Source organism: Convolutriloba macropyga, chromosome 3 (assembly GCF_964194025.1).
Source record: "Convolutriloba macropyga chromosome 3, txConMacr16.3, whole genome shotgun sequence".
Classification (NCBI taxonomy): domain Eukaryota; kingdom Metazoa; phylum Xenacoelomorpha; order Acoela; family Convolutidae; genus Convolutriloba; species Convolutriloba macropyga.
This window is the reverse complement of record NC_134470.1, coordinates 57,534,960-57,560,359: the sequence shown is the minus strand read 5'-3', so window position 1 is coordinate 57,560,359 and position 25,400 is coordinate 57,534,960. Positions and strand designations below refer to the sequence as shown.

The 25,400-nt window shown below is 35.3% G+C and overlaps 1 protein-coding gene across 1 annotated transcript in view; it reads left to right on the top strand.

The window, feature by feature from the left end:
- Positions 1–25,400, top strand: part of LOC142336674 (protocadherin Fat 4-like) — a 172,603-nt gene that overhangs the window by 19,478 nt on the left and 127,725 nt on the right. The window contains exons 6-7 of the mRNA XM_075385584.1: positions 4,782–4,906; positions 5,408–5,548. Coding sequence (XP_075241699.1) covers positions 5,438–5,548 — 111 coding nt within the window. The 5' untranslated portion in view covers positions 4,782–4,906; positions 5,408–5,437. The remainder of the gene's footprint in view (positions 1–4,781; positions 4,907–5,407; positions 5,549–25,400) is intronic.

The following is a 25,400-nucleotide window of genomic DNA, read 5'->3' as shown; positions in this document are numbered from 1 at the left end:
ACCTAATAGCTTAGATGGAAATAATTCCTTCAAGTGAAAAAAAAGTTGGAAAAACATTCTCAGAAGAAAAAAAGTTGTGGCCATCGTATAACAATAGAAAAATTAAGCAAACAACAAAAATTATCTTTTCGGGCGATGGTTGTCATCAACAATTTTTTCACCAAATCATTAATTAAGCCTACAACATTCTGTAAAAAAAAGGAATTTAATGCTAGCACATGCTCTGGATTATGCCTTTTGCCACTCCTTCTTATTTTTTAAAGAGTTATGAATTGAACATTTTATGACACGGCGTCATTATCTTTGATAAAAAAGGTTAATTTGTTTGCAGTTTGTTCAGAGTCACTAAAAGAGCTGCTGTAGGAGTTGGGAATCCTAACTTATTACTTAAGTACGCCTTCCTCTTCAAAACAATAGGTGTTTGTTTTTACTTTAATGGAAGCATATCAAGAAACCATCTGCAATAAAGACAATCAACAAAGCTTATAGAGCTAAAACTTGGTTACCTACAAATGAAAACTTCTTCATTTCCGATTTCATTTTAAACAATTTGACATTTCCTAACCTGATACTATTTGATACATTGACTTCTCAATAGTACCAAAACTTACATATCTCGCACTCCTGAGTGTCGGACACCCGAAACACTGCAAAAAATAGAGCATCCGCCGAAAATTGCAAGATACCTTAAATATTGCAGAATATCAGACAAAATCGGCAAGATACCCAGAAAATTATGGAATATACACAAAAAAGCAAATAGTCTTATAGGTTGTTGGCATTTTCCGAAAACTTGCTCACTTTGCCCAGCAGGTTGTAAAAGTCACCCAACAGTAATTTAAGCTAAAAAACCGAGATAAACAAAAATGATCCAACACAATGTAAAATAAGCCATAAAAGGAATAGAAAGCAAATAAAGCAATATAACGTAAATTAAAAATATAACAAAAGTATTTTGATGTCAATTTATTGTGACTAAAGTGCAAAACGTGTCCAATAGTGCCAAATTTATGTCATGAAAAAGTTTATGTCAAAATATGTTCAAAAATGGACAAAATTGACAGAATGTTGGAAAAATGTTGTTCTTTTCTTTAAGAAACTCGACTTTAAGATTTTTTGCTTTACTAAACAACTGCTGTTGTTAGTGATAATTCAAGTGGAGATACACGGACAAAATTCTTGTAATTAACTGAAAGAAAAAAAGGATAACAATCTTGCAAAATTAATCTGCAAATTTAAATTAAAGCTGCAAAATAAGGGCGCAAGTGTTCAATCACTGCTCAGTTCACTGCCCTTTCATAAACTATTTGCACATGATCGACAGTGATGGTGCTCTTGCAACTTGAATGGAAGCATGAGCTTTTTAAATGTGCTCTTAAACCAACACATTCTGGATGAAACCATTAGTTGCGTCAATTTTTGTTATAGTGATTGAGCCTTGATCGCTTATATGGCTCAAAACAAAGGCACTTCCCCTCTTGTAAAAATAATTATGTCTCATAGTTGCTGTTAAATTGGCTTGCTTTTGTAGTCTTTTTCGATAGAGTTCTCATTTTAACGGCAGAAAAAGAACTAATAGAGCGCCAACTTCATGAATTCTGTCCGAAATAAATACCTCGTAGAGAGCTGCCCTAATAGCTGTTTCTGAAGCAACAGTTGTTAATGACAAGGTAGTATCTGGTGATATATGATGAAGAAGGTCTCTTTTGCTCGCAGCTCATGTAATTTTGCTGAAAAGGTCTGCATTCCTGGGAAGCGAATCACGAGTGAGTTCCATTTTTTGGTAATAGCTGACTCGAATTGGGAGGTTTCTGTAAGAGTTTAATACTTTGGCCATACTGCAGAATACACTTCGGGTAAAAATCAAACATTGCCATTATTCTTCCAGGCTGTTCTTTGTATTTTTGCTGTTGTTCTAAACCAATCAATCTGACAAATTTTGATGCAAGGTGTTGAATTCTGTAAGTCGAAATTTCAAATTCTGAGAACTCAACAGTTTTCTAGGGCTATGTCACTTGATTGATTTTACACGCAAGCCATTTTCATTTAATCGCGTCAACAAGTGATTAAGTGAATGAAGATGCAACACATTAGCGGAATTTGCAACCAATACGTTCCCTGAGTTCACAAACAGATCTGACGTATTCTGATCACCTTCGTGAACGAAATCTCTGAAAGGTTTTTTCTGCATTCTTCAGACCAAATGGTATTCTGTAAATTCGATAAAACGAATCAATGTCATCCAAATCAATCGTAGCTGATGGTATGTTGAAAATATTTCTACCATTACGTGAAATCATTAAAGGTTTAGGCATTAGATACCAATCTCTGAAATTTATGATTTAGAGATCGATAGTCACAGCAGGTTCTCCAATTGGTCGCCAATTTTTTTCTTCGGAACCAAATGCAATAACAATTCAACTGCAATTAAAGTGAGGAATAAAGATTCTTGGATGGCCGTGTTATACCGAAACGCTGCAAATCATTAAAGGCCTTCTGTAGCAATGTTTTTTTTCTGGACTCAACCGTTTGGGTATAGAGAATAATTGTTTCCCAGAGGTTTCAATTTTTTTGAACTGTGTTATGTTTTGTTTTGACATCAAAGATAAAGTCACCAATAGCATCAGAGCTTTTTTCATGAATTCTCGTAGTCCATCAATTTTAATTGAAGAAAAGTACTGTTGACAAACTTGACTGGTACGTGGCTATTGTAAACTGTTGTTTAGATTGACTCAAGGAAAGATGCAAAAAATTGTCAATTAAGATGAGGTGATTACAATTAAAAGTTATTTCGGATTTATTCAGGAAGTCTTAGACAAGAAAATTTTCTTTGAAATCTGCTATTAAAAAATTGCCTTGAAAAATTATTCGCAAAAAGGGATTGTGAATTGATGTTTTAATTCTGCCGAAAACTTTAATTGACAATTTTGTTGAGTTTTGTGACTTTCTTGGTAACGAAGTTTGTATTTCTATAGCTCGGCATAACTTTTGATTCAACCTGTGTCATTTATGAAATCAATTGAATTGGCTCCCAATTTTTGTCCATGTGAAAGCAAGGATCTCCCTCTAAAAGTTACCGCACACATACCAGGGGTTACAAGTGTGTCAGAATTGCCGGAGAATTTGCTCGAGAGGTTGGCTTGACGTTTTCGGTCTCCTGTCATGGCAATTTACAACAGGGTTTGTATAATATTGTTTTCTCAAGAAAAAAGAGGCGATAGCAACAAATTTTTGGTCTCCGGCCTGCTGAGAGAAAAAATCTACTTTTTCTTGAATGATCTGTTCGAAATTGAGTGTTTAGTCGATTGCTGTTTTTTATTTCAATGCTCATTGTACAATGGTATTGATGGCATCTGATGTGCGGAGGCTGCTAATACCTTTGGAACATGTGCCTTAAATATAGTGTTTGTGTAGCTGTTAATTTACCAGCCGTTTTTTGCAAATTGTTCAACAGGTGTCCTGAGCTTGCCGCTTTTGCAAAAGTTGGTCTCGCTTGCATTGACCTGTCTTTTATATCTTCGTCATTTAAGTTCAAGTTGAACTCGGCAAGCTTTTTGTGAATTCTCATCAGGCACAATGAAGCTTTTTGACCTTCCAATGAAATCATTTCCAAGGCTTCTCCAACCATCGCTTGTGTTGATTTCTGGGAAATACCGCAGATATGATCTTCAATGTCTCGATTATCGTCTATGCCTTTTGAAAAATTTATCGCGGCTTCTTCAGGAAATGCAGTATGTGATGGAATTTCCTCTCATTATTGGTTATTCCGGCAAAGAGAAACTGAGATTCCTTTTGATGAAAATTGTCCTCAGAGCCAGAACCTACCGAACCTGCAGCGTCGCTTGATTTTGTACCTATACCTGTACCCATCATACAAATACCTGTTATTGTCATACTTAAACCTGTACCTACCAAGCCCCGACCAGAACCTACCAAACCTCGAACATTACCTACCGAAACCGAACCTGAACCTCCGTACCCAAACCCCCAAACCTGTAGCTTTAGGGCCACCCTTAGAACCATCCATCACCGTAAAACCAGTTACGGAAAAAAATAACGGGGCAGGGAAACGAAAATAATGTGAGAAGTTGAGCAAAGGTGAAAATCAACTCAATTTTTGTGTAAGAATTCAATTAGGTTTGATTAGCTGTAGGAAAATATAGGTACTCAGCTTCTGTTTTAGGCGTTTGTTAACATTTAAGATTGATTTATTATATACCATGTTGCCGTGTTCAAAATCTTGCTCCTAGCAGCGTAAAATTTATATGCTCATACGTTAAATTGGAGAAACAAAATTGATCTGTTGTTATTTATGACCCCCAATGTTAACATAGGTAGTTCAAATCAGACAAAGTTCACAAATTAGACAAATTTAAATCACTTTTTGTTTTCAATTAAAATGAAACTGCATGAAACGTGACGTCCCTTGTTAAAAGAGGTCCTCTACCTTAAGTAGTAGCGAATCAGCGTTTATTTTATAAACCCAAGTATGCCTATCATTAATTTAACACAACTAAAATAACACATAATGAACACATAATTTCTTATCATTTGTCCTAATCAGCGATGGGGGTTACAGTAACAAAAATTTGGCATGAGCATGCCAAGGAGAGATCAAAATCAGACACGGGTCATTCGGAAAGTGCGACCGAGAAGCTTTGTTCATACTATGAGCTCAAGTTCCACCGGCTCCTGTCCACAACCAAAGTCCCTCTTGTTCTTAACTGAGATAGATTACCAGCTAGTATATTATATATTATCAAGTTTGGCTGTTGTTTTAGGCATCCTGGGCTCTCCCATAGTGTGCACTGACTATGACGAGGCATCCTTCAGTCCCACGTGCACTCTTCAAAATGCTAACGGAGTGTTCGGAGTTGACGGGTCATATTCGGGCACAACAAACCATGTACGGGAAAAAATTCCTTGAGATTGTTTGTGGAACACTTGAGTTTCCCTCACTTAAAGCCCCCCTCCCCACCGCAAATTGCTGGGGGATAGACCCTCACTTACCGTTATTATATCGCAATGGGGGATATTTTGGCGGTGTTATTGGGAAAGTTATAAAATGTTTTCAAAAAGCTTAATTTCGGGTCGAAGACTGTACTCCAGATTAAAAAACAATTCATTTTTCAAATTTTGAGTCCTTCAGTTTTACTAGTCTGGTACAACAACATTTTCTTCCCACAAGAGTCTTGCAAGGTATGCATTGATGATATCCAACGTTGAATACCTACATTACTTACATTCATTTGAATACCTACATTAATTTTTCCAATTTTCCGACTATGAAATAGCGCTCAAACACGGGAAAAATAGTTTGTTTTTACTATTTACAGGTCGCGATCATTTTTCCTCAACTTCTTCAAGCCTTGAATGAGGAATATTGTGAGACTTGTGTCATTTTCAGGGCAACTGCCAAGTAAAGACAGTGGGTACTATGAACATACGGAATGCTGACCACTATGGCTATTTCAACTTTGATGTTTTGGTGACAGATACTTCAATCAATGGCGTACAACACACTGCAACTGTAGCTGTATCTGTCAAGGTCAGATCAACATAACAATCAATTTTTCAACGAACATAAGTTAAGTGAACTTTTTAACAGGCCGTGGTCAATCTTAGCTTAGTAGTAGATATTGGAGCAAATTGCTCATGCCGTTCAATTTTTTCGCAATATCGACCAACTTGGCCTGATGAATAATAGTTTCGGCAATTTAACGTCTCGTAGCAAGCTAAGCGCCACCCTCACCCCACCAACCCCATATTTTCGTGACTGGGTTAAAATTTAAGTGGGTTAGAAGCTAGAGGAAAGTTTTACTTCTGGTCTCCCTCCTGTCGTCTTCTGAATTTCTGCTAGCCTCAACAGTGAGGGGACTCTGTCGCCCAGAAGAACGATCAAATAAAATAACCAAAGGTTTTGAATTGATGAAGCAAGCGTTAATTTGTTACTCTGCTATTTCCCCTCATCCACTCTTGTATGCTGTTGCAAATTAGATTGCCTTGAAATAAGTCAATTCACAATGGGGCTCGTAATATCAATTCTAGTTATATGGATAACAAATGTAAGACAATTACTTGCAGATCAATGGAAAGGACAAACTCAAAGACAATTTTTAATAGTAATTAAAATAATAATAACGATATCCGTGGTTCCTTTTCCCAAAATGAACTAAATCAAAACGCTCACAGTATCCCAACTGGTCTTGCAATTACAGTTATCCAGAGTTCAGTCTCACTAAACTTTCAAACTCCTCTCTGCTTTTCGCACTAGCTTTTAAAGTTTAGTCCCACTAAACCAACTGCTCACTAGCTCAGTAATTTCTCTCTCTCTCTCTCTCTCTCTCTCTGTCTTTCTTTCTCTCTCTCTCTCTCTCTGTCTTTCTTTGTGTCACTTCAATTTATACTCAACCAATACGCTCTTATCTTAGGCAAACAAACTTTATTCTCTTAAGTAAACAATGCAACTTACACTTGAAAATGTCACATTCTGTGGGAGGGCTTTGTTTGCAATGCAAACAACCAATATCAAATTATGCTCTGTCATTCAACTGCTAGCAACCATTGTTCAATTTTCTTCTTATCTTAAGTACACGACCTTTGGACTCTTATGTAAACAAATCCACTCCACTTTATCTCATATATGCACTTGACATGTCAATCAGTGTTTGCTTAGTAAACATTGAACGTTGCTCTGAAATGTTCTTATACCTCTATATCGGCTATAAAATTAATTAGCTGCAATCAATCCCGGTCAAAATTCATGTGCTGAATAAATAACTGAACTCAACCCCAAAGCTAAGAGCAATTGTTATTCTGAGTTTTTACGACAACTCATGCAATTCCCCAGTTAAACACCGCCGAAAAGTCTAATATTCCTAAAAACCCAAAAGTGTGACCTCTAGAGGTCATCCAAAGGTCACTCCTCCAAAATGAGGGGTCAATTTGGTAAAAATAACTATTGGCGCGGAAAACCCTACCATAGTTACACCTACTCAACAATTTTTATCACCTAACTCCAACTAGAACACGAGCAATGGCAGCGCATACTTTTCACCGACCTCCCGGATGAGACAAAATTTCCAAATTTAATAACTTGCGAAGTAGTGGTCAAAACGTCTTCGGGTAAATATTTCTAGTAAATACAGTGTGCCACCAACTTCCCTGCCAGGTTTTATGATCAACGGATCAGCCGTTGCGAGTCGTTTGCAATTTAAAATTTTTTAACGATTCGTGGATGCTGAAACCCGAAAAATCCGAGTTCGGCAAAACTGACCGGGGTGGTTATTTTTTGTCACTAACTGTCTCAGGTTATCATATTAAAACTATTTCAAAGTCATTCGGCCGCTCAAAAAGGCCAATTTCCGGTTTTCGGCAATCGGGTCGTCCCGAAGCACCAACTTACGGTCGTAATCTGGGATTGAAAATATCACCAATCGAAAGCCCTTGAAAAGTTACACTAACCCTCCAAAAAACATAAGGCTACTACCAATACTCCACGAGTAATTCAAATTTTACCTTCCGCAGCACGGGCGTGCGCTAGTTCCGTGCAGGTTGGTCTGGGGTCAGATCTGACACTAAAATCGGATTCTTCGTACCCAAATTAGTCTATCTCCCAATTTTCAGGTCAATCCGACGTCAACTTTTCAAAAAAAATACTATTTCAATTTAGGTGCTAACTACATTCTTGTGATAATTACCAATATACTTAAAAATCGCCATTTTACATCCTAAGCCTTTCCCAAGATCATGCAAAAACATTAATTCATACGTGTAGGACATTACAACTGATTAATCGCCTTATTTCTGACTCAAACATTCATATTTCACAGTAAAGTACCTAAAAACCATCAAATCACACTAATTCCGGTGTTTATAGCTGGAGGGTTGGTGGTCGGATTCGCTTGAAAATTATTCTCGCAATAGAGGACCACAAGGGGTACCTCCCCATCATTGACCAGTTACCAACCAATAACTCCTTCGCATCCCAGGGGGTTTCGGACAACTTTTTACCGGTAGGGTATTTGGAAAACTGATAAATTGCCTTTTTATTTACTTTAAGCCAACAAAACTCTAATAAATTTCTTCCACAACTTTCTAAACCATTCCCATGATTATCCAATACATTATTGCACAAGTACATGCTAGTACGCTTGATTTCTACCGTTATTTCATCCATAAACAATCAAAAATTATACCGCAAATTATCAAAAACCGTCGAATAACACCATTTCTTGTGCCAAAAACTCAGATCAAAAATGTATATACGGCTGCGTATCCCTATTATATATCAATAATCATAAGGGGAATATCCCCACAAAATTTTAGATTCCAAGGACGATTATAACTTAAAGAGTTGAGTGTTCCAAGTTTGGAGTTGCCAATTATTTTGTAAATTTGAAATCACACTTTAATTTGGTTCAAATTGAAATTCCAATTCTGTTCAAAGTATCTAGTTCACTTCAAATGTTCGCTCTCTAGTTCTCAAAATTTAAATCACTCATTTCGACTTTGGCCTCATGCACAAATACAACTTTGCTAATTAATCAAAATAAATTGACAGCTCAATATGCTTTTGTTCATCAATTTTGTTTGTTTAAGATATATCACTCAACTCCCTTCTCTAGCGCCTTCGATACAATATACCTTTAAGAAAGATCGCTTATTTCAAACACCTAATTAACTTGTCTAATTTGACCTAAATTCTCTAACTTACAATATCTGGTTATAACAATTTCTATTGAGTTTATTCTTATGCGTTCTACACTCCTCCCTCCTAGATTATTATTCTCCCGAATAATTGCAAAGCCTTATCCTGTGACCCGATTAACTTACTTCTACGCACTTTAATAATAGTTGACTTAATGAAGTGAACCACTTATGTTTAACTCCGGGTTAATATAAAAAAACTGCACCAAAATTTGAATAGCGGTTAATTAAATCAGATTGGAAAACACTCCTGCATTTTCACATTTTTCAAATTCTACCTAATTCAACATCATTGATTCTTGATCAAGCTCTATTGCCTCTGACAAACATCCTCCCAAGGGAACCCAAAAATCACTAAAGCAAAAAACCTATCTAAAAATAGATCTACCAAAACTACACATTTCCCTAAATCAACAACTTTGAAAGATTTTTTTTGGCTATAGTGCTTGATCAAATTGTCCTAATAAACCGAATTAAAACAATGTAGGCGAAAAAATTGAAAAAAAAAGCTTGAATAACTCAGCTGTCAACGTCCCTTTAATCATACACTCGTGCACCTCTTCATGAAAACCTTCTTCCTCTGATGTTTGAATGGATGCCCACCTCTTCTTCCACTGTTGTTGACATTTCTTCTGTAGTCCTGCCACGACTGCTGTCCTGATGCTTCCAAACGGCTCCACTGCTCTTTCCTGCTCAACGATCGGTTTTCCAGCAACAGCCTTGCAATCTCCGGCAATCGCGATGCAATCCTATCCACTTTCTGCTCAACTTCCAACGAAAACACGCTAGAGTCCTCCCTCCTAGGCTGTTGATCATCATGAACCCAATCGCTCAACCCTGTAGCCATTGACTTCTGATAGTATTTCCCTGTTCTGTCAACTCCAGCACTGTCCCCTTGATGCTCATCCGTTGTCTCGACCAAAACACTACCATTAAGCTCACTTTAATTCAATTGCGATTGCACCCATTCCTCCAGCTCCTTCCCCAACTGTGCAAAAGTACTTCGGTCACCTGCTGCCTTATCGTTTTGACCCTTCTGTGTTTCACATACTAACTGCCGATCAATATCTTCTGAACTTTTCCAATTCTCCAAAGTGTCCACAGTGCACTCAGTTGTACACATTTGTGTCTCATCAGCCACGTGTGTTACATTGCAGAACTTCTGGTCCAAAACTCCTGTCTTCAATTCCATCAAGGCCCTGGCACCTAACACATCGTTTCGGCTAGCTTTGACACCACTGCCAAAATTGCTCACTATTGTAGTTACATTTTCGCATGCTACTGAGTTCAAACTCGCGGCAAAACTTGTCTCGCTTTTCGCATTGTTGTCATCAAATTCCTCTACATCCGAAAAATCTGTATCCGAAACATCTTCAAACAAATAGTCATCATCCGACTGTTCATCGCTTATCTCCTGAGACTCTGGTGACAGTACACAATCGTTTTCCATAGCATGATGCTCAACTGGACAACAAGACTCAACTCTCCGCTCAATGACTTTTTCTTCTGTCGGAAATTTTCTGAATCCACTGTTTTCATTTTTTCTCAATGTGGCTCCAGAAATTTACTGATTTACTTGACTGCAAATTTCCTCCGTAAACTCCGCCTCAGTTGCATTTTGCACTTCATCGCGGCAATCTGGAATTCTTATTCCACTACCACTTTCAGCAATTGTATCTCGCTCTTCTCCAAACAGATCTTCACTAAAGGCATCTTTTCTTGAGACACCACAGCTGGACCCAATGCCAAACCCTTCAGAACTTTTACCAGATTGCCGAATTTCATCCTTTAAAGAAGTATCAACGCTACTACTTGTATCAATTACGTGCCTTTGAGCATACTGCTGTCCCGTTCTCTGATCCATAGTGTCACTGGTTTCAATGATTTCTGCCCTACTTCTCGCTTTGCCTCTAACGAACATATTATAGCTTCGCTCATAAAAAAGTGGATTGTCGGACAAACGCATATCAAACTGATACAGCGTCTCTGTCAGTGTCCATGCTTGCTTCCCTGGAGTTGACCGCCAATAACCTCTTGGTAAATCACTTACTGCATTCAAGGCCCACCCACACAATTTTGTTGGCAACCATTTCATCATCTCCTCTTCCGTCCATCCCAACCTCAAGCCAGTGCTCAAATAATGTTCGCGCCAAACCTCCCAAACTTCGTAGCCTGGTGAAGGAAAACGCTTCACCAATTGATAACCAAACATAATCAAACTCTTGGTAACCCAAATTTAAAATGTAAGTCAAATTTCGTTGCGCTCTCAGCAGTTTCTCCGACGAAAAATACCAATCGCTCTCCTCTAAATAATCAGAAATTAATCCACAGCAAAAAGTAACAAAGAAACGAAGCCCACCCAGGAGCGCCACTGTCGTCTTCTGAATTTCTGCTAGGCTCAACAGTGAGGGGACTCTGTCGCCCAGAAGATCGATCAAATAAAATAACCAAAGGTTTTGAATTGGTGAAGCAAGCGTTAATTTGTTACTCTGCTATTTCCCCTCTTCCACTCTTGTATGCTGTTGCAAATTAGATTGCCTTGAAATAAGTCAATTCACAATGGGGCTCGTAATATCAATTCTAGTTATATGGATAACAAATGTAAGACAATTACTTGCACATCAATGGAAAGGACAAACTCAAAGACAATTTATAATAGTAATTAAAATAATAATAACGATATCCGTGGTTCACTTTCCCAAAATGAACTAAATCCAAACGCTCACAGTATCCCAACTGGTCTTGCAATTACAGTTTTCCAGAGTTCAGTCCCACTAAACTCTCAGTCTCCTCTCTGCTTTTCACACTAGCTTTTAAAGTTTAGTCCCACTAAACCAACTGCTCACTAGCTCAGAAATTTCTCTCTCTCTCTCTCTCTCTCTCTCTCCTATCTCTCTCTCTGTCTTTCTCTCTCTCTCTCTCTCTCTCTCTCTCTCTCTTCTCTCTCTCTCTCTCTGTCTTTCTCGCTCTCTCTCTCTCTCTCTCTGTGTCTTTCACTGTGTCATTTCAATTTATACTCAACCAATACGCCCTTATCTTAAGCAAACAAACTTTAATCTCTTAAGTAAACAATGCAACTTACTTTTGAAATTGTCACATTGTGTTGGAAGGCTTTGTTTGCTATGCAAACAACCAATATCAAATTATGCTCTGTCATTCAACTGCTAGCAACCATTGTTCAATTTTCTTCCTATCTTAAGTACACGACCTTTGGACTCTTATGTAAACAAATCCACTGCACTGTTTCTCATATATGCACTTGACATGTCAATCAGTGTTTGCTTAGTAAACATTGAACGTTGCTCTGAAAAGTTCTTATACCTCTATTTCGGCTATAAAATTAATTAGCTGCAATCAATCCCTGTCAAAAATCACGTGTTGAATAAATAACTAAACTCAACCTCAAAGCCAGGAGCAATTGTTATTCTGAGTTTTTACAACAACTCATGCAATTCCCCAGTTAAACACCACCGAAAAGTCTAATATTCCTAAAAACCCAAAAGTGTGACCTCTAGAGGTCATCCAAAGGTCACTCCTCCAAAATGAGGGGTCAATTTGGTAAAAATAACTATTGGCGCGGAAAACCCTACCATAGTTACACCTACTCAACAATTTTTATCACCTAACTCCAACTAGAACACGAGCAATGGCAGCGCACACTTTTCACCGACCTCCCGGATGAGACCAAATTTCCAAATTTAATAACTTGCGAAGTAGTGGTCAAAACGTCTTCGGGTAAATATTTCTAGTAAATACAGGGTGCCACCAACTTGCCTGCCAGGTTTATGACCAACGGATAAGCCGTTGCAAGTCGTTTGCAATTTAAAAATTTTTAACGAGTGCCGAAACCCGAAAAATCCGAGTTCGGCAAAACTGACCGGGGTGGTTATTTTTTGTCACTAACTGTCTCAGGTTATCATATTAAAACTATTTCAAAGTCATTCGGCCGCTCAAAAAGGCCAATTTCCGGTTTTCGGCACTCGGGTCGTCCCGAAGCACCAACTTACGGTCGTAATCTGGGATTGAAAATATCACCAATCGAAAGCCCTTGAAAAGTTACACTAACCCTCCAAAAATCATAAGGCTACTACCAATACTCCACGAGTAATTCAAATTTTACCTTCCGCAGCACGGGCGTGCGCTAGTTCCGTGCAGGTTGGTCTGGGGTCAGATCTGACACTAAAATCGGATTCCTCGTACCCAAATTAGTCTATCTCCCAATTTTCAGGTCAATCCGACGTCAACTTTTCAAAAAAATACTATTTCAATATAGGTGCTAACTACATTCTTGTGATAATTACCAATATACTTAAAAATCGCCATTTTACATCCTAAGCCCTTCCCAAGATCATGCAAAAAAATTAATTCATACGTGTTGGACATTACAACTGATTAATCGCCTTATTTCTGACTCAAACATTCATATTTCACAGTAAAGTACCTAAAAACCATCAAATCACACTAATTCCGGTGTTTATAGCTTGAGGGTGGGTGGTCGGATTCACCTGAAAATTATTCTCGCAATAGAGGACCACTAGGGGTACCTCCCCATCATTGACCAGTTATCAACCAATATCTCCTTCCCATCCCAGGGGGTCGGACAACTTTTTACCGGTAGGGTATTTGGAAAACTGATAAATTGCTTTTTTATTTACTTTAAGCCAACAAAACTCTAATAAATTTCTTCCACAACTTTCTAAACCATTCCCATGATTATCCAATACATTATTGCACCAGTACATGCTAGTACGCTTGATTTCTACCGTTATTTCATCCATAAACAATCAAAATTTATACCGCAAATTATCAAAAACCGTCAAATAACACCATTTCTTGTGCCAAAAACTCAGATCAAAAATGTATATACGGCTGCGTATCCCTATTATATATCAATAATCATAAGGGGAATATCCCCACAAAATTTTAGATTCCAAGGACGATTATAACTTAAAGAGTTGAGTGTTCCAAGTTTGGAGTTGCCAATTATTTTGTAAATTTGAAATCACACTTTAATTTGGTTCAAATTGAAATTCCAATTCTGTTCAAAGTATCTAGTTCACTTCAAATGTTCGCTCTCTAGTTCTCTTCTAAATTTAAATCACTCATTTCGACTTTGGCCTGATGCACAAATACAACTTTGCTAATTAATCAAAATAAATTGACAGCTCATTATGCTTTTGTTCATCAATTTTGTTTGTTTAAGATATATCACTCAACTCCCCTCTCTAGCGCCTTCGATACAATATCCCTTTAAGAAAGAACGCTTATTTCAAAAACCTAATTAACTTGTCTAATTTGACCTAAATTCTCTAACTTACAATATCTGTTTATAACAATTTCTATTGAGTTTATTCTTATGCGTTCTACACCTCCATTTGGACAGAGACAAAATTGTGTTAATTTCTCACATCTCGTTGAATGGTACCCAATGTTAAAAACAGACCCCTACAAAGTTCTCCAGTGAACATACTAAGGTGATAAAAACAGTTGACTTCAGAAAAATTCATTAAACTTCTTTCCTGTAGTTTTGAAAAAGGGAATAGAGACTTATCATATCAAACAACAAACGTTTTAACGGGCAAAGAACTCAATAATTTGTTCGTCATGTTTGAGATTTTTCCAGTTCGTTTGCTTTGAAAATAACTTCATGACACAAACATTAGATGGTGACTGTCAATCACTAGGAGCCTCTTACATAAAACTAATAGCAGATTTAACAACAAATATTTTCCTATTCTCACCTTTTAAAGTAATACAATTACAATTAGAACAAAGTATCAGTAATATTTCACCATGCTTGGTCCCAGTTTAATATTTATGTTCACAGCTTTGTTTTGAAAATCTGTTTAGCTGTAATTTTCAAAAACATCAACCAACTGGCGATAAAAAAAGATCGTCTCCTTTATTGAAACACAATTTACGAATTTCCGAGACCATTAATTTCCTTTTTTAGAATTACTTTACATCAAAACATCAAAAATATTTTTTGCAAAAATAATCTACTTTCATATAAAGAAAATTATGCAGTAGATTTACAATAAATACTATGATGGAATGTAAACTCCTGAAAATTTGCCGCTGATTGCCCGGTGTTTATCTATATCAAACTTTTTTTATCTATATCGCGACTTTAATCGAGACTTTATTACGGCAACTTTAAGCTAAGCATATGCTACTTTTTGATCAGTAGAATGACATCCATTGTTTTTATCCGCGTTTTCTAGAATTTTTGCTCAATAATTCGACAACTTCGCTGAAATAAGTTAAATTTAATATCAATGATTTCATTTATTTTTGCCTATAAATACGTAGCAGGAGCGTCGACTGTTTCCAGATTAGCCGGAAGTAGAGAAATAAAGTCTGCTGACACTTTTTTGAAAAAACTCGGAAGAGGGCTAGTTGTACTTCCCGTTTTTTCGATAACTTCAATAATCATTTTTTCAAAAAGCAACTTTTAGTTTTGATATGTTAAAACTTTTGTTGTCAAATTATCTAATCATGACTTATTTGAAACAGTTAGTTGTTGCTATTGAACGAGCAGCAATATCAAGGCTAGTTTTGGACCCTCCGTTGTTTTTGAAAATGAAAAATTGTTTTGAGTCCATTAGAGTGACAACTTTTAGAAAAGTATTTTGGAAAAATGTTGATTTTTTCTCCGTTTGATAATGGCCAGAACAAATTTAGCTCTCAACTCAATTTTTAACTCAAAGTTGAGGTCGACGCCCAATTACCATATATCACTTTTTTCAGAAAAATTCTTAGATTTCACGGCTTTTTTAAAAGAGTTTTGAAAACTTAAATTGAGATCTTGTGTTTTGACCGTATTTGTCGTTCATATTGGTCGCATGACCGAGTTTCAGTAAAAATGCGCAATTTGTTTAGGTAATCTGTATAATTGAACCTATTTTATGCTTTCAGTCGATACCTACTGGCTCTTATGTCTTCGAATATATTTGTTTTAAGAAAATCTGTTTTTTTTAACTTCGCCACTTATCTTTAATTCCTGTCAACTCGTTGCGTAGTTTCGGGAAACCTTTTTTACATCTTTTTTCCAGAAATTCGAAGTTTAATGTCTCCGTCTGTTATGAAATTTAATTTATGGTTTGAAGACTACGAGTTTTCAGTTTTTTTGTTTTTTTTGACATTGTCTTAGTTTCAAATTATTTTTGTTGCCCTGTCTGATTATCACCGCCATATCAGGTCCTATTGGCTTTGAAGGAAAATGCAACTGAACATTTGAATGGAATAACTTAATTTTTGACGGCTCTGAAACAGTTTTCTTGCAAAAAGATGATCTAATTTTTTTGCCTGTTTTTGTCGTTCCTTTGTAGTACCATCATTCATTCTCAGTGGTAACACATATCTCAGTGGAAACAAAAACGAAATTTGGAGGCAAAAAATAGTGTATGAATTGTTTTAAGTGATAGTTGATGAAATTATTGTCCCCAAAATATTTTTTTTAAAAAAATGATTGACTTTGGACTCTGCAGCTTTTTGTTCTTCTTTTTGGCAGTTTCTTTCGCAGTGTCACTATTTACAAGTCTCATTCAATTTTGATGAAACAAACGGCATTGTTTCTGATGTTTTTATGTTTCACGTGACGGTTTTATGATTCTGATTCCATGTAATTTCTTAAAAACTTTTGGAAAAATTTACACTAGTCATTATCTGTGGTCAGTTTTTGTTGTATTTTGGCCTAATAAATGAGGACATATTGATGTCTAAATACTTCAAAACTGAGCACTCATTGTTTTCAGCGGATAGAAAACGGTCTTAATAGCTACAACAACAGCTTTTGTAAATCATTTTTGAAGAAATTTGAGATTTGTTTTTATTCGTTGTTGATTTTTATTCTTTGGACTTGGTCTCCACAAATGAGATGCACTATTGGCGTCACATGAAGTTAAAAACAATTCTATTTAGTCAAGTTGTTTTTTGAAAATTTTTAACTGTTATGACCATTTAAAATATTTGAATAAAAAAAATCAGTGATCTTTTTTCGAAATTTGGCATACTTTTGGAAATTTTTCTGTCATTTTGTATCATAGTTAGAAAAACCAGAGGTTGCACTCACTTTTCAGACAATAGAGTTTTTTATACTTGCTTTTTTTAGTTTATGTGTTTTCTTTTTCTGCTGCTCTGCGTTTTTATAAATTTCTTGTAATTTCAGGATTTTTTCATGTTTTCAGCTTTTTTGTTTTGTTGTCCCATTACATACTAAAGCCTCTTCCCATTGGCACTTCAAATGAGGTCTGTTGAACATAAAAAAACGACTTTTTTGAATATTTTGTTGCTTAAACTGCTTCGACACTATTTGTCTGAGTTTTTATCTTTATATTTTTCTGATCTTTGAATGTATTTGTCAGCTTTTTATAGTCTCGTCGTATAATCTGGATAATTACATGTTTCATTGGCTTCATCTGGCAGTATAAAAAACAGTTTAGAGAAGTATACATAAAAATATATCTAATATTTTCAGCTCATAGCTAATTGTTTTATTGGTTTTGAATGTAATTGTTTTCAAAAAATTAAACGTATTTTCGAATTTTGCTCTTTTGTCCCTATTCACTTGTTACGTAGTCTCAATAATGGCCGACAGCTACAACGTCTAATTTTTTAAGCAGATAGTTGCTAGCTTTTCTTCTGGTTTTGACTTTGTTATTAAGTGCTTGTACAAAATAGATCATGATTTTTGATCGCCATAAGCGTTTTGTTTTTGTTAATTGAAGCTGTTGTTTAAGTTTTCTCCTCGTTTCATCAATGAAAAGTCTCTTCAATTCTCTATATGGTATTTTAAAATCATTTTCTCACTTATGGCCGTTCCAATTGTTTTTGATGGAGTTACTTAAGAATCTATTTAGTATTTTTAGATGAAAGCTTATTTACAACGACTTTTTGTTCTTTTTTGTTGACGTATTGCCGGGTCTCATTGAGGACAGGTCTCATCTCCTTTGAAGTGAATAGCAAGTTTATTTGTTTAGTTTATGTGCATTTGATGCTATATTTTGAATTTTTTAGTGATTGTTTCCCCAAAAGAAACAGATATTGATTTTGACGGTAAATATTCTCTTTAATGTGTTGTTGTTTTTTTTGTGTCTTTTAGTCCTTTTAATGGCGGGTTTAAACGGAGTTCCGAGGCAGCCTTTTTAAATTTCATATAGTTGTTTGCGTTCGAAACATTTTTTAAACATTAACCAATTGAATTCTTACAGTATGTGTATTTTTGAAATGCTTCGTTCTCTTCCTAATTTTGTAGACAATTAAGTTAAAATTGTGGATGAGCGGGGTTGTAGCATTTTGTGCAACCGCATTTTACCGAGCATCCTTGTTGTCTATTAATATTCTTTATTTAAATTATAACTGTATGAAAAACAAACCTAATAAAAAAAGTTATCTACCGCTTGTTTGAAAATGCCAACTAATACCTCGGATGTTAGCTGGAAGAAGAGATTTGTTTGAAATTTCCGGTACAAGGATTTCAGCGCGAAAACGTCTTTAAACTATCCTTGATAACTTTTCCAGATGTTCGAGTTCTGAAGCTTTGGCGACCAGTGAATTAGTTACCTGTACTTTTTAATAGCTTCGCTTTTGTCATTAAATGATTGTACACACAAGAAAGACAGCGTAAAATTTATTGTTTTCATGGATTCCGGACATAAATTCAAAAATTATGATTAGATGGTTAAGTGTTTCTGTACTCTGCAACAAATTGATTGTGCCTAAAAAATCTGGAAACATTATAGTACAAATGATGAAATTCTAATGCTTTTGGATTTTGATGCGCACTAAATGATAAAATGACATCAAATAATTATTGAACATTTAAGTAGTTTAGTACTTTTATGAGTTCTCCCTGCAAAGTTTACAGGCAAATTAACTGCAAGTTTTAATTTTTGCTGCGTGACTTCTTTCTAATTTGACTATTTAAAGTTCAGGGTATTTCATACCTTGATAAAAAAAGTACAATTCAAACTCCTATATAGTTTGATGGAAAGAATTCCATTGATTTTAGCTGAACTTCACGTTAAAAGTTGTTATTAGGGTTTCTAAGCAATCGAGTGGGTTAATTTAGCAATAAAAAAGATTTAGTAGCAAATAAATGAGTGCTTTTAAAACTCGTTTTTAGCATCAGTTTTTCTGAGAGGAATTAATTTTTATCGAGGATTTAAAAATCTGTTATTTTTCAAAGTGTTGCTTTGACTGATAGTCGTAGCTTAACAATTGACAATGTTCTCATATCCTGATTTCACTTTTTGACAGGATTCAGTTTGGTGATTTTTTTCGAAATGAAAATTAATGACCTAGCAAACATTACAAATCGCAGTTTTGCGAGTTACCGCAAACTGCCATTCTCAAGGCTTTGCTTGATGGAGTAGTAAAACTTAAAACTTCCTAGCTTGTTATCTGCTTAAGAATTAAATTGCCTAGAAATTTTTTTTGCCTCCAACAACTGCAAAAATTTAATAAATGAAAAATTTTCAACAGTTTAATATTTTTTACAGTACTCATTACCAAGTGACACGAAACCCGATAGCAATGATAAGAAAAACTCTTAACCACGAAGAATCTGGTCAGGCTCTTGCCATCTTAAATGGCAAGATAATATCAGGAAATGTACGATCTAGCAAGATTTTCAAGAAAGTTTAACCATGACAAAGCACAAGTCATCAAGCATTGGAAGTTCAACAGCCCCGGAAAAACAAGGTAAAGCAGAGAATCACAGTATTAAGCAAGGAAGATCAAGATTTAAAAAATTCATCAAGAATTATCAAAATTGTCGGAAAATAATGCTCCTGATAGTTTATTACCCGACAAGTGAGCCACTTTTTTTCGGAGTAAGGAAATTTTTAAGTGGATGCTACATGACCGCCACTACTAAAGTCTCAAAGTCCCATGTTGTAGACAGACACAAAACAACCTCAAAAAAAAGAAACAGCACTCCCAAATTAATTAATGACCAAGCAACTACAGTGTATAAAAATCTAACCTGATGTTCTAAAAAAAATTATGACCAAAAAATAAAAGTTTGTAAGACACTATGTTTTTTCGCAAATACACCAATTCTGACGGCTTAGGGTCATCGACACGTTTTATAAAGTTGTTTTATTATCATAGCTCAAAAGAGCGGAACAATTGAAAAAAGAAATGGTTTTTCAAGTTTTAAATTATGCACTATTTTGAGAAAAACAAATTTTAAATTTTTGACATTAAAAAACAACTCTTGATTACGTTCAAGTTTCCCACTTCAATATTGATCCATTTTTTTCATTTGTTGTCTACTGAGAGAAAAGAAGTTGAGACTGACTTGAACAAAAATGATATGAAGATTAATCGAAAAAATTTAATGCTTTTGCAACGCTTTAAGACGTCCCCTCCTCTCTATTTTTTGGTTCAAATATTTGATAAAAATAAATAGTTTTAAGGCTGAAAATCACCACTGATACGTTTTACTCTCAATTTGTACTTTGTTTTTCAAAGGAGATTTTTGTTGTCATTTCTTGAGACGAGATCCATCGAACAGACATCAGAAGTGATAAAAAACCGTCATCAATATGATTTTATCAGGAGCTGTCAAGAACATTTCTTCGTTTATCTTGATAAGATATTACCAAGATCTTATCAAGGTTTACCATGAATTGTTGGTATTTCAAATTCTTGGCAAAATGTTTCAAGTTTTGCAAGAAACTTCAAGATCATGCATGTTTTTTCAAGATATATCAAGTTTCTTTTCACTGGTAACATAAATTCAAGAAAACAATTTACCAAAACCTCTATAGTGTTGTTCCATTTGTCTTCCAGGAACCCAATTTAATTCATTCAGGATATCTTTTGTTTTTTTTCTTATCTTTTCAGGAGACTGGAAGATTTTGAATGGCGCCGAATTTCAAATTAAGTATCCGAAACTAAATATGCAACAAAAATAAATCTTTGCGCAAACTTCACTATAAAAACGGAATGAAAAACAAACTTTATGTACAAAATTGAATTCAGAACTCGAAAGTGAATAAAATTTTTCATGAGAAGTAGATTACATTCTTTTTTGGATTTTTTAAAGCTTAAAATTAATGAAATCTGTGTTTGCATTTTTAAACAAATGTACGTTTTCAAATCGCAGTCAGATTCTCAAGAACTTTGATCTGCATGTTTTGCTAAATTTGATTTTTTTTTGCTGTCTTTCATCGACAAAAAATTGTTTGTTAATACACGAACAAGCTCGGTAGTGGAAGTCTGTAAAAGTTCTGACTCAGGCGAGCCTTCTGGTGATAGACGACGAACAAAGAAGTAGATAAAGAAAATTTATTTTTTCTTTTGAGTTCTTCGTGGAGCAGCCAAAGTGAGAAAGAACACTAAAGAACACTGTAAACAAAAACAACCGCATACTATGAAAGCACACACAAATATAGTCACAATATTTACATGGTAATTTATTACAGGTATACAGATATACCCAAATTCGGGTTCATTACTAATAATATCATTAATTTGTTCACGCGATTCATAACCAGTTATTATAAATGGAGTTTTGAACTTGCATAGATTGCTTCCAACTTTTGAATTGATTGAAACTAAATCATTGTCAATATAAACAGGCTTTGAACTTTCAATTTCGGCTCGTTTTGAGTTTTCTATTAAGTCGTGAACAAAAACGCCCAAGGGTAAATAACGTTTATCACTTTTGATTAAATTGTCTTCCAGTGAATTCCAAACACGTAATGGAAAAACAATTATCTCATCACTTGGTGAGTTATCGTGGTAAAAATCGGATTTGAATAAAAACTTCGGAACGAATTCTTGCTTTTCGGGTCTCCGATCAACCTCGAAAGCTCTTCTTTTGGCAGTTAAAATTCGATTGTTTTGGTGCTGTTCTAGCAAAAATTTCTCAAACTTTTCGAATTTGTCGTAATTGATGGCAGTTTTTGATGAAATTATGATTAAAAATTCGTGAAGTTTTGCAAATTCTTTTATTTTTGAATACAAATTTTGCATAATAGTCGCCCATGGGTTGAAAAAATTAGCCGACTGAATAAAAATTGTAGTTTTATCCTCTTTCCGGTCGATAACATTGCAAACTTGTACAAAAATAACGCAATTGGTTGAGGAATTCAAGTTATAGTAAGTTTCATTTCGATAACTAAATCCATCCGTTCGATCGACTAAGATGACAAAGCAAAGCGAACTTTTCTGTTTTTCGTTTATCTTCGTTTCAATTTTTGGCCAATCAGGTTCGGCTAAAATTGTGACCTTTTCAGCCAATGGAACTTGGTAATTTTTTTCGGCCTCCAAAATTCGGCTCTGATTTTCAGAAACGCTTCCGTTGTTTTCAAATTTGTGAACCACAAAATGTAAAATGATCAAAATTGTAATTGTTAATAAAATCAATAATGATTTTGTACAGTACTGCTCAGAATAAATTTTCATTAGTCTCAAGTTCATACGGATTTGCTTCGAATTATTACTTTTGTAAAAAATAATGGACCAAAATTGGTAGTAAATTTATTTGTGATTTTGCTTAAAAACGACCAATTAGCGAGCGAGATTCTTAGCAACTTTTAGTTTTTTGGTATGTTTTCATCAATGAAAGTAGATAAAAGTTTCATGAGAGAACAAACAAGTAAACAACAATCGATTTCTGTGCACGTTTCTATTTTTCAACTAAAAAATGCGTTTAAATGCAATGCATTTGGTACATGTTTTAATTTACTGATGCCAAAAAGCACGTTTCTTATTTTTCGAGCTTAATAAAATTTCAAATCGTTTCAGCTTAGAACGTATTAAATTTGTGTGTATAGCTAACACACGCACGCGTATTTAGCTAGCAACAAAAATCTGAGCTTTTAATTTGCTTTAATATCTAAAATGTGTTTTTAATAAAAACGCGAATGAAAGCTGGTGATGCGTGCAAAAAATATATTTACAATATAGCCGCGAGCCGCTTGTTTGTAATGACGCAGTGAAGAACTTGATCATTGTCTAATATGTTATAACTATTCAACAAAAGCTTCATCGAAACAGTTTAAAAATTAGTTAGTTATGTGGTATTTAAAACATCAGTGAAACAGATCTCATATTTTTGTTCATCGCGAATAGAAACGAGTCGTTATGAAGAAAGTTGTGCGTGAACAAGTGAACTGACCAAAGCTAAAAAAATGAATGGTGCTTTAATGTCAATTAAAGACTAAGTTACGATCGCGCCTTTTATCTACCTCATATCTATTTCTGCCCTAGTGATTACATAATTTTTAGTGATAATAAAATCTTGCCAGAACCTTGCAAGAAATCTTGCAAGGGAATGCATTAATCTTCCAAGAAGTTTGAACGATTTGCATCTATCTTGCAATGTTCTTGCAAGCTCTTGAATCCATCTTGAAAGAATCTTGCAAGATTTTGAGTTTACATTTACTTTTTCGGCCTGGTTGCAGGGCTGCTTTCGGTGGTTGTTTGAACTTTAGTGATAATAAAATCTTGCCAGAACCTTGCAAGAAATCTTGCAAGGGAATGCATTAATCTTCCAAGAAGTTTGAACGATTTGCATCTATCTTGCAATGTTCTTGCAAGCTCTTGAATCCATCTTGAAAGAATCTTGCAAGATTTTGAGCTTACATTTACTTTTTCGGCCTGGTTGCAGGGCTGCTTTCGGTGGTTGTTTGAACTGAGCTAGTTAATCAGCTGTCGGAAAATCTACTGAAGTCAAGTTAAAGCCTGACTTCAGCGGGATCCTTATGGCTCTTCCCTTCTTCTTTTTCATTCCGGCTTAGGACCGGTAGTGGCGGAGTTACTGAAACTAACTATAGGAGTATTGATATAGTACAGTAAAAAAACCGCATTCACACAGTTCTCTGATAAAAACAAAGGGACAAAACCAGAAAAAATACTATATATTTAAAATAGATAACAGCGTGTGGGAAATGATATGAAGTCAAGATGAAAACCGACCCCTTTTGAGATTTTCCAGTTTGATTTTTGTGGTTCTTCCCTCCTCGTTTTTACTTCCTGGCTTGGGATTGGCTATGGCGGAGTTACTGATATAAGTTTTAGGAGTAATGTTATAGTACGGTAAAAAAACCGCACTGAAACAGATTTCCGAAACAAACAAAACAATAGAACCAGATAAAACAAATCATTATTAATATAAAAAAGCTAACACTTTGTCGGAAAATGATCTCAAGTCAAGTTAAAAACCGACTCTTTTGAGATTTTTCAGTATGGTTTTGATGGTTCTTTCCTCCTCCTTTTTCATTCCGGCTTGGAACCGGCAGTGCTGGAGTTACTGAAACATACTATAGGAATTAGGAATTCTGATATAGTATAGTAAAAAAACCGCACTCAACAGTTCGTCAACAAAAGCATAAGGACTATACCAGATAAAACCAATCATCATAAAGAATAAATAGCTGACCTTTTGTCAGAAAATGAATTCAAGTCAATTTAAAAATGGACTGTTTTGAGATTTTCCAGTTTGCAGTTTTTGGTTTTTCTCTTCTCTTTATTCATTCCGGACTTGGGACCAGCAGTGGTGGAGTTACTGATATAAACTATCGGGGTACTAGTATAGTACGGTTAAAAAACCGCGCTCACACAGTTCTCCGGAACAAACAAAACAATAGAACCAGGTGAAACAAATCATTTTTAATACAGATTAGCTAACAGTTTACCGGATGAGTCAAGTTAAAAACGGACTCTTTTGAGATTTTTCAGTGTTATTGATGTGGTTTTTCCTCCACTTTTTCACTTCCTGGCTTGGACAGGCAGTGACGGATTATTGATATAGTACGGCAAAAAACCGTTCTCCAACAAATTTCTGAAACGAAAAGAAGAAAAGCAGACGAAAAAGTCACTATAAAAGTAAATAGCTAAATGTTTGTCAGAAAATAAACTCAAGTCAAGTTAAAGACGGACTTTTTTTTGAAATTTTCCAGTTAGACTTTTGTTGTTCTTCCCTCCATTTTTTTCATTCCTGGCTTGGGACTGGCAGTGGCGGATTTACTGATATGAATTTCAGGAGAAATGATATAGTACAGTAAAAAACTGCCCTCAAACAGATTTCCGAAAAAAAACAAAACAATAGAAGCAGATAAAACAAACTATTATTAATAAAAAATAGCTAACAGTTGGTCGGAAAATGATCTCAAGTCAAGTTATAAACCAACTGTTTTGAGATTTACTAGTATTATTTTTGTAGTTCCTTCCGCTTTTTTCATTCCTGGCTTAGAACTGGCAGTGGCGGAGTTACTAAAATAAATTATTGGAGTACTAGTACAGTTCTGTTAAAAAAACGGCAACCACGCAGTTCTTTGATACAAACAAAACAATAGAAGCAGATAAAACAAACCATTATCAATATAGAATATCTAACAGTTCGTCGGAAAATGATCTCAAGTCAAGTTATAGAACAACTTTTTTGAAATTTAATGGTATGATTTTTGTAGTTCTTCCCTCCCCTTTTTTCATTCCTGGATTGGGACTGGCACTGGCGGTGTTATTGATATAAACTTTAGGAGTAGTGGTATAGTACGGTAAAAAATGAGCTCTCAAACAGATTTCCGAAATAAACCAAGCAAAAAAATAGCTAACAGGTTGTGGGAAACTGATCCAAAATCAAGTTAATAACCGCCTATTTTGAGATTTTCCAGAATGATTTTTGCGGTTCTTCCTTCCTTCTGTTTCATCCCGGGCGTGGGATTGGCAGTGGC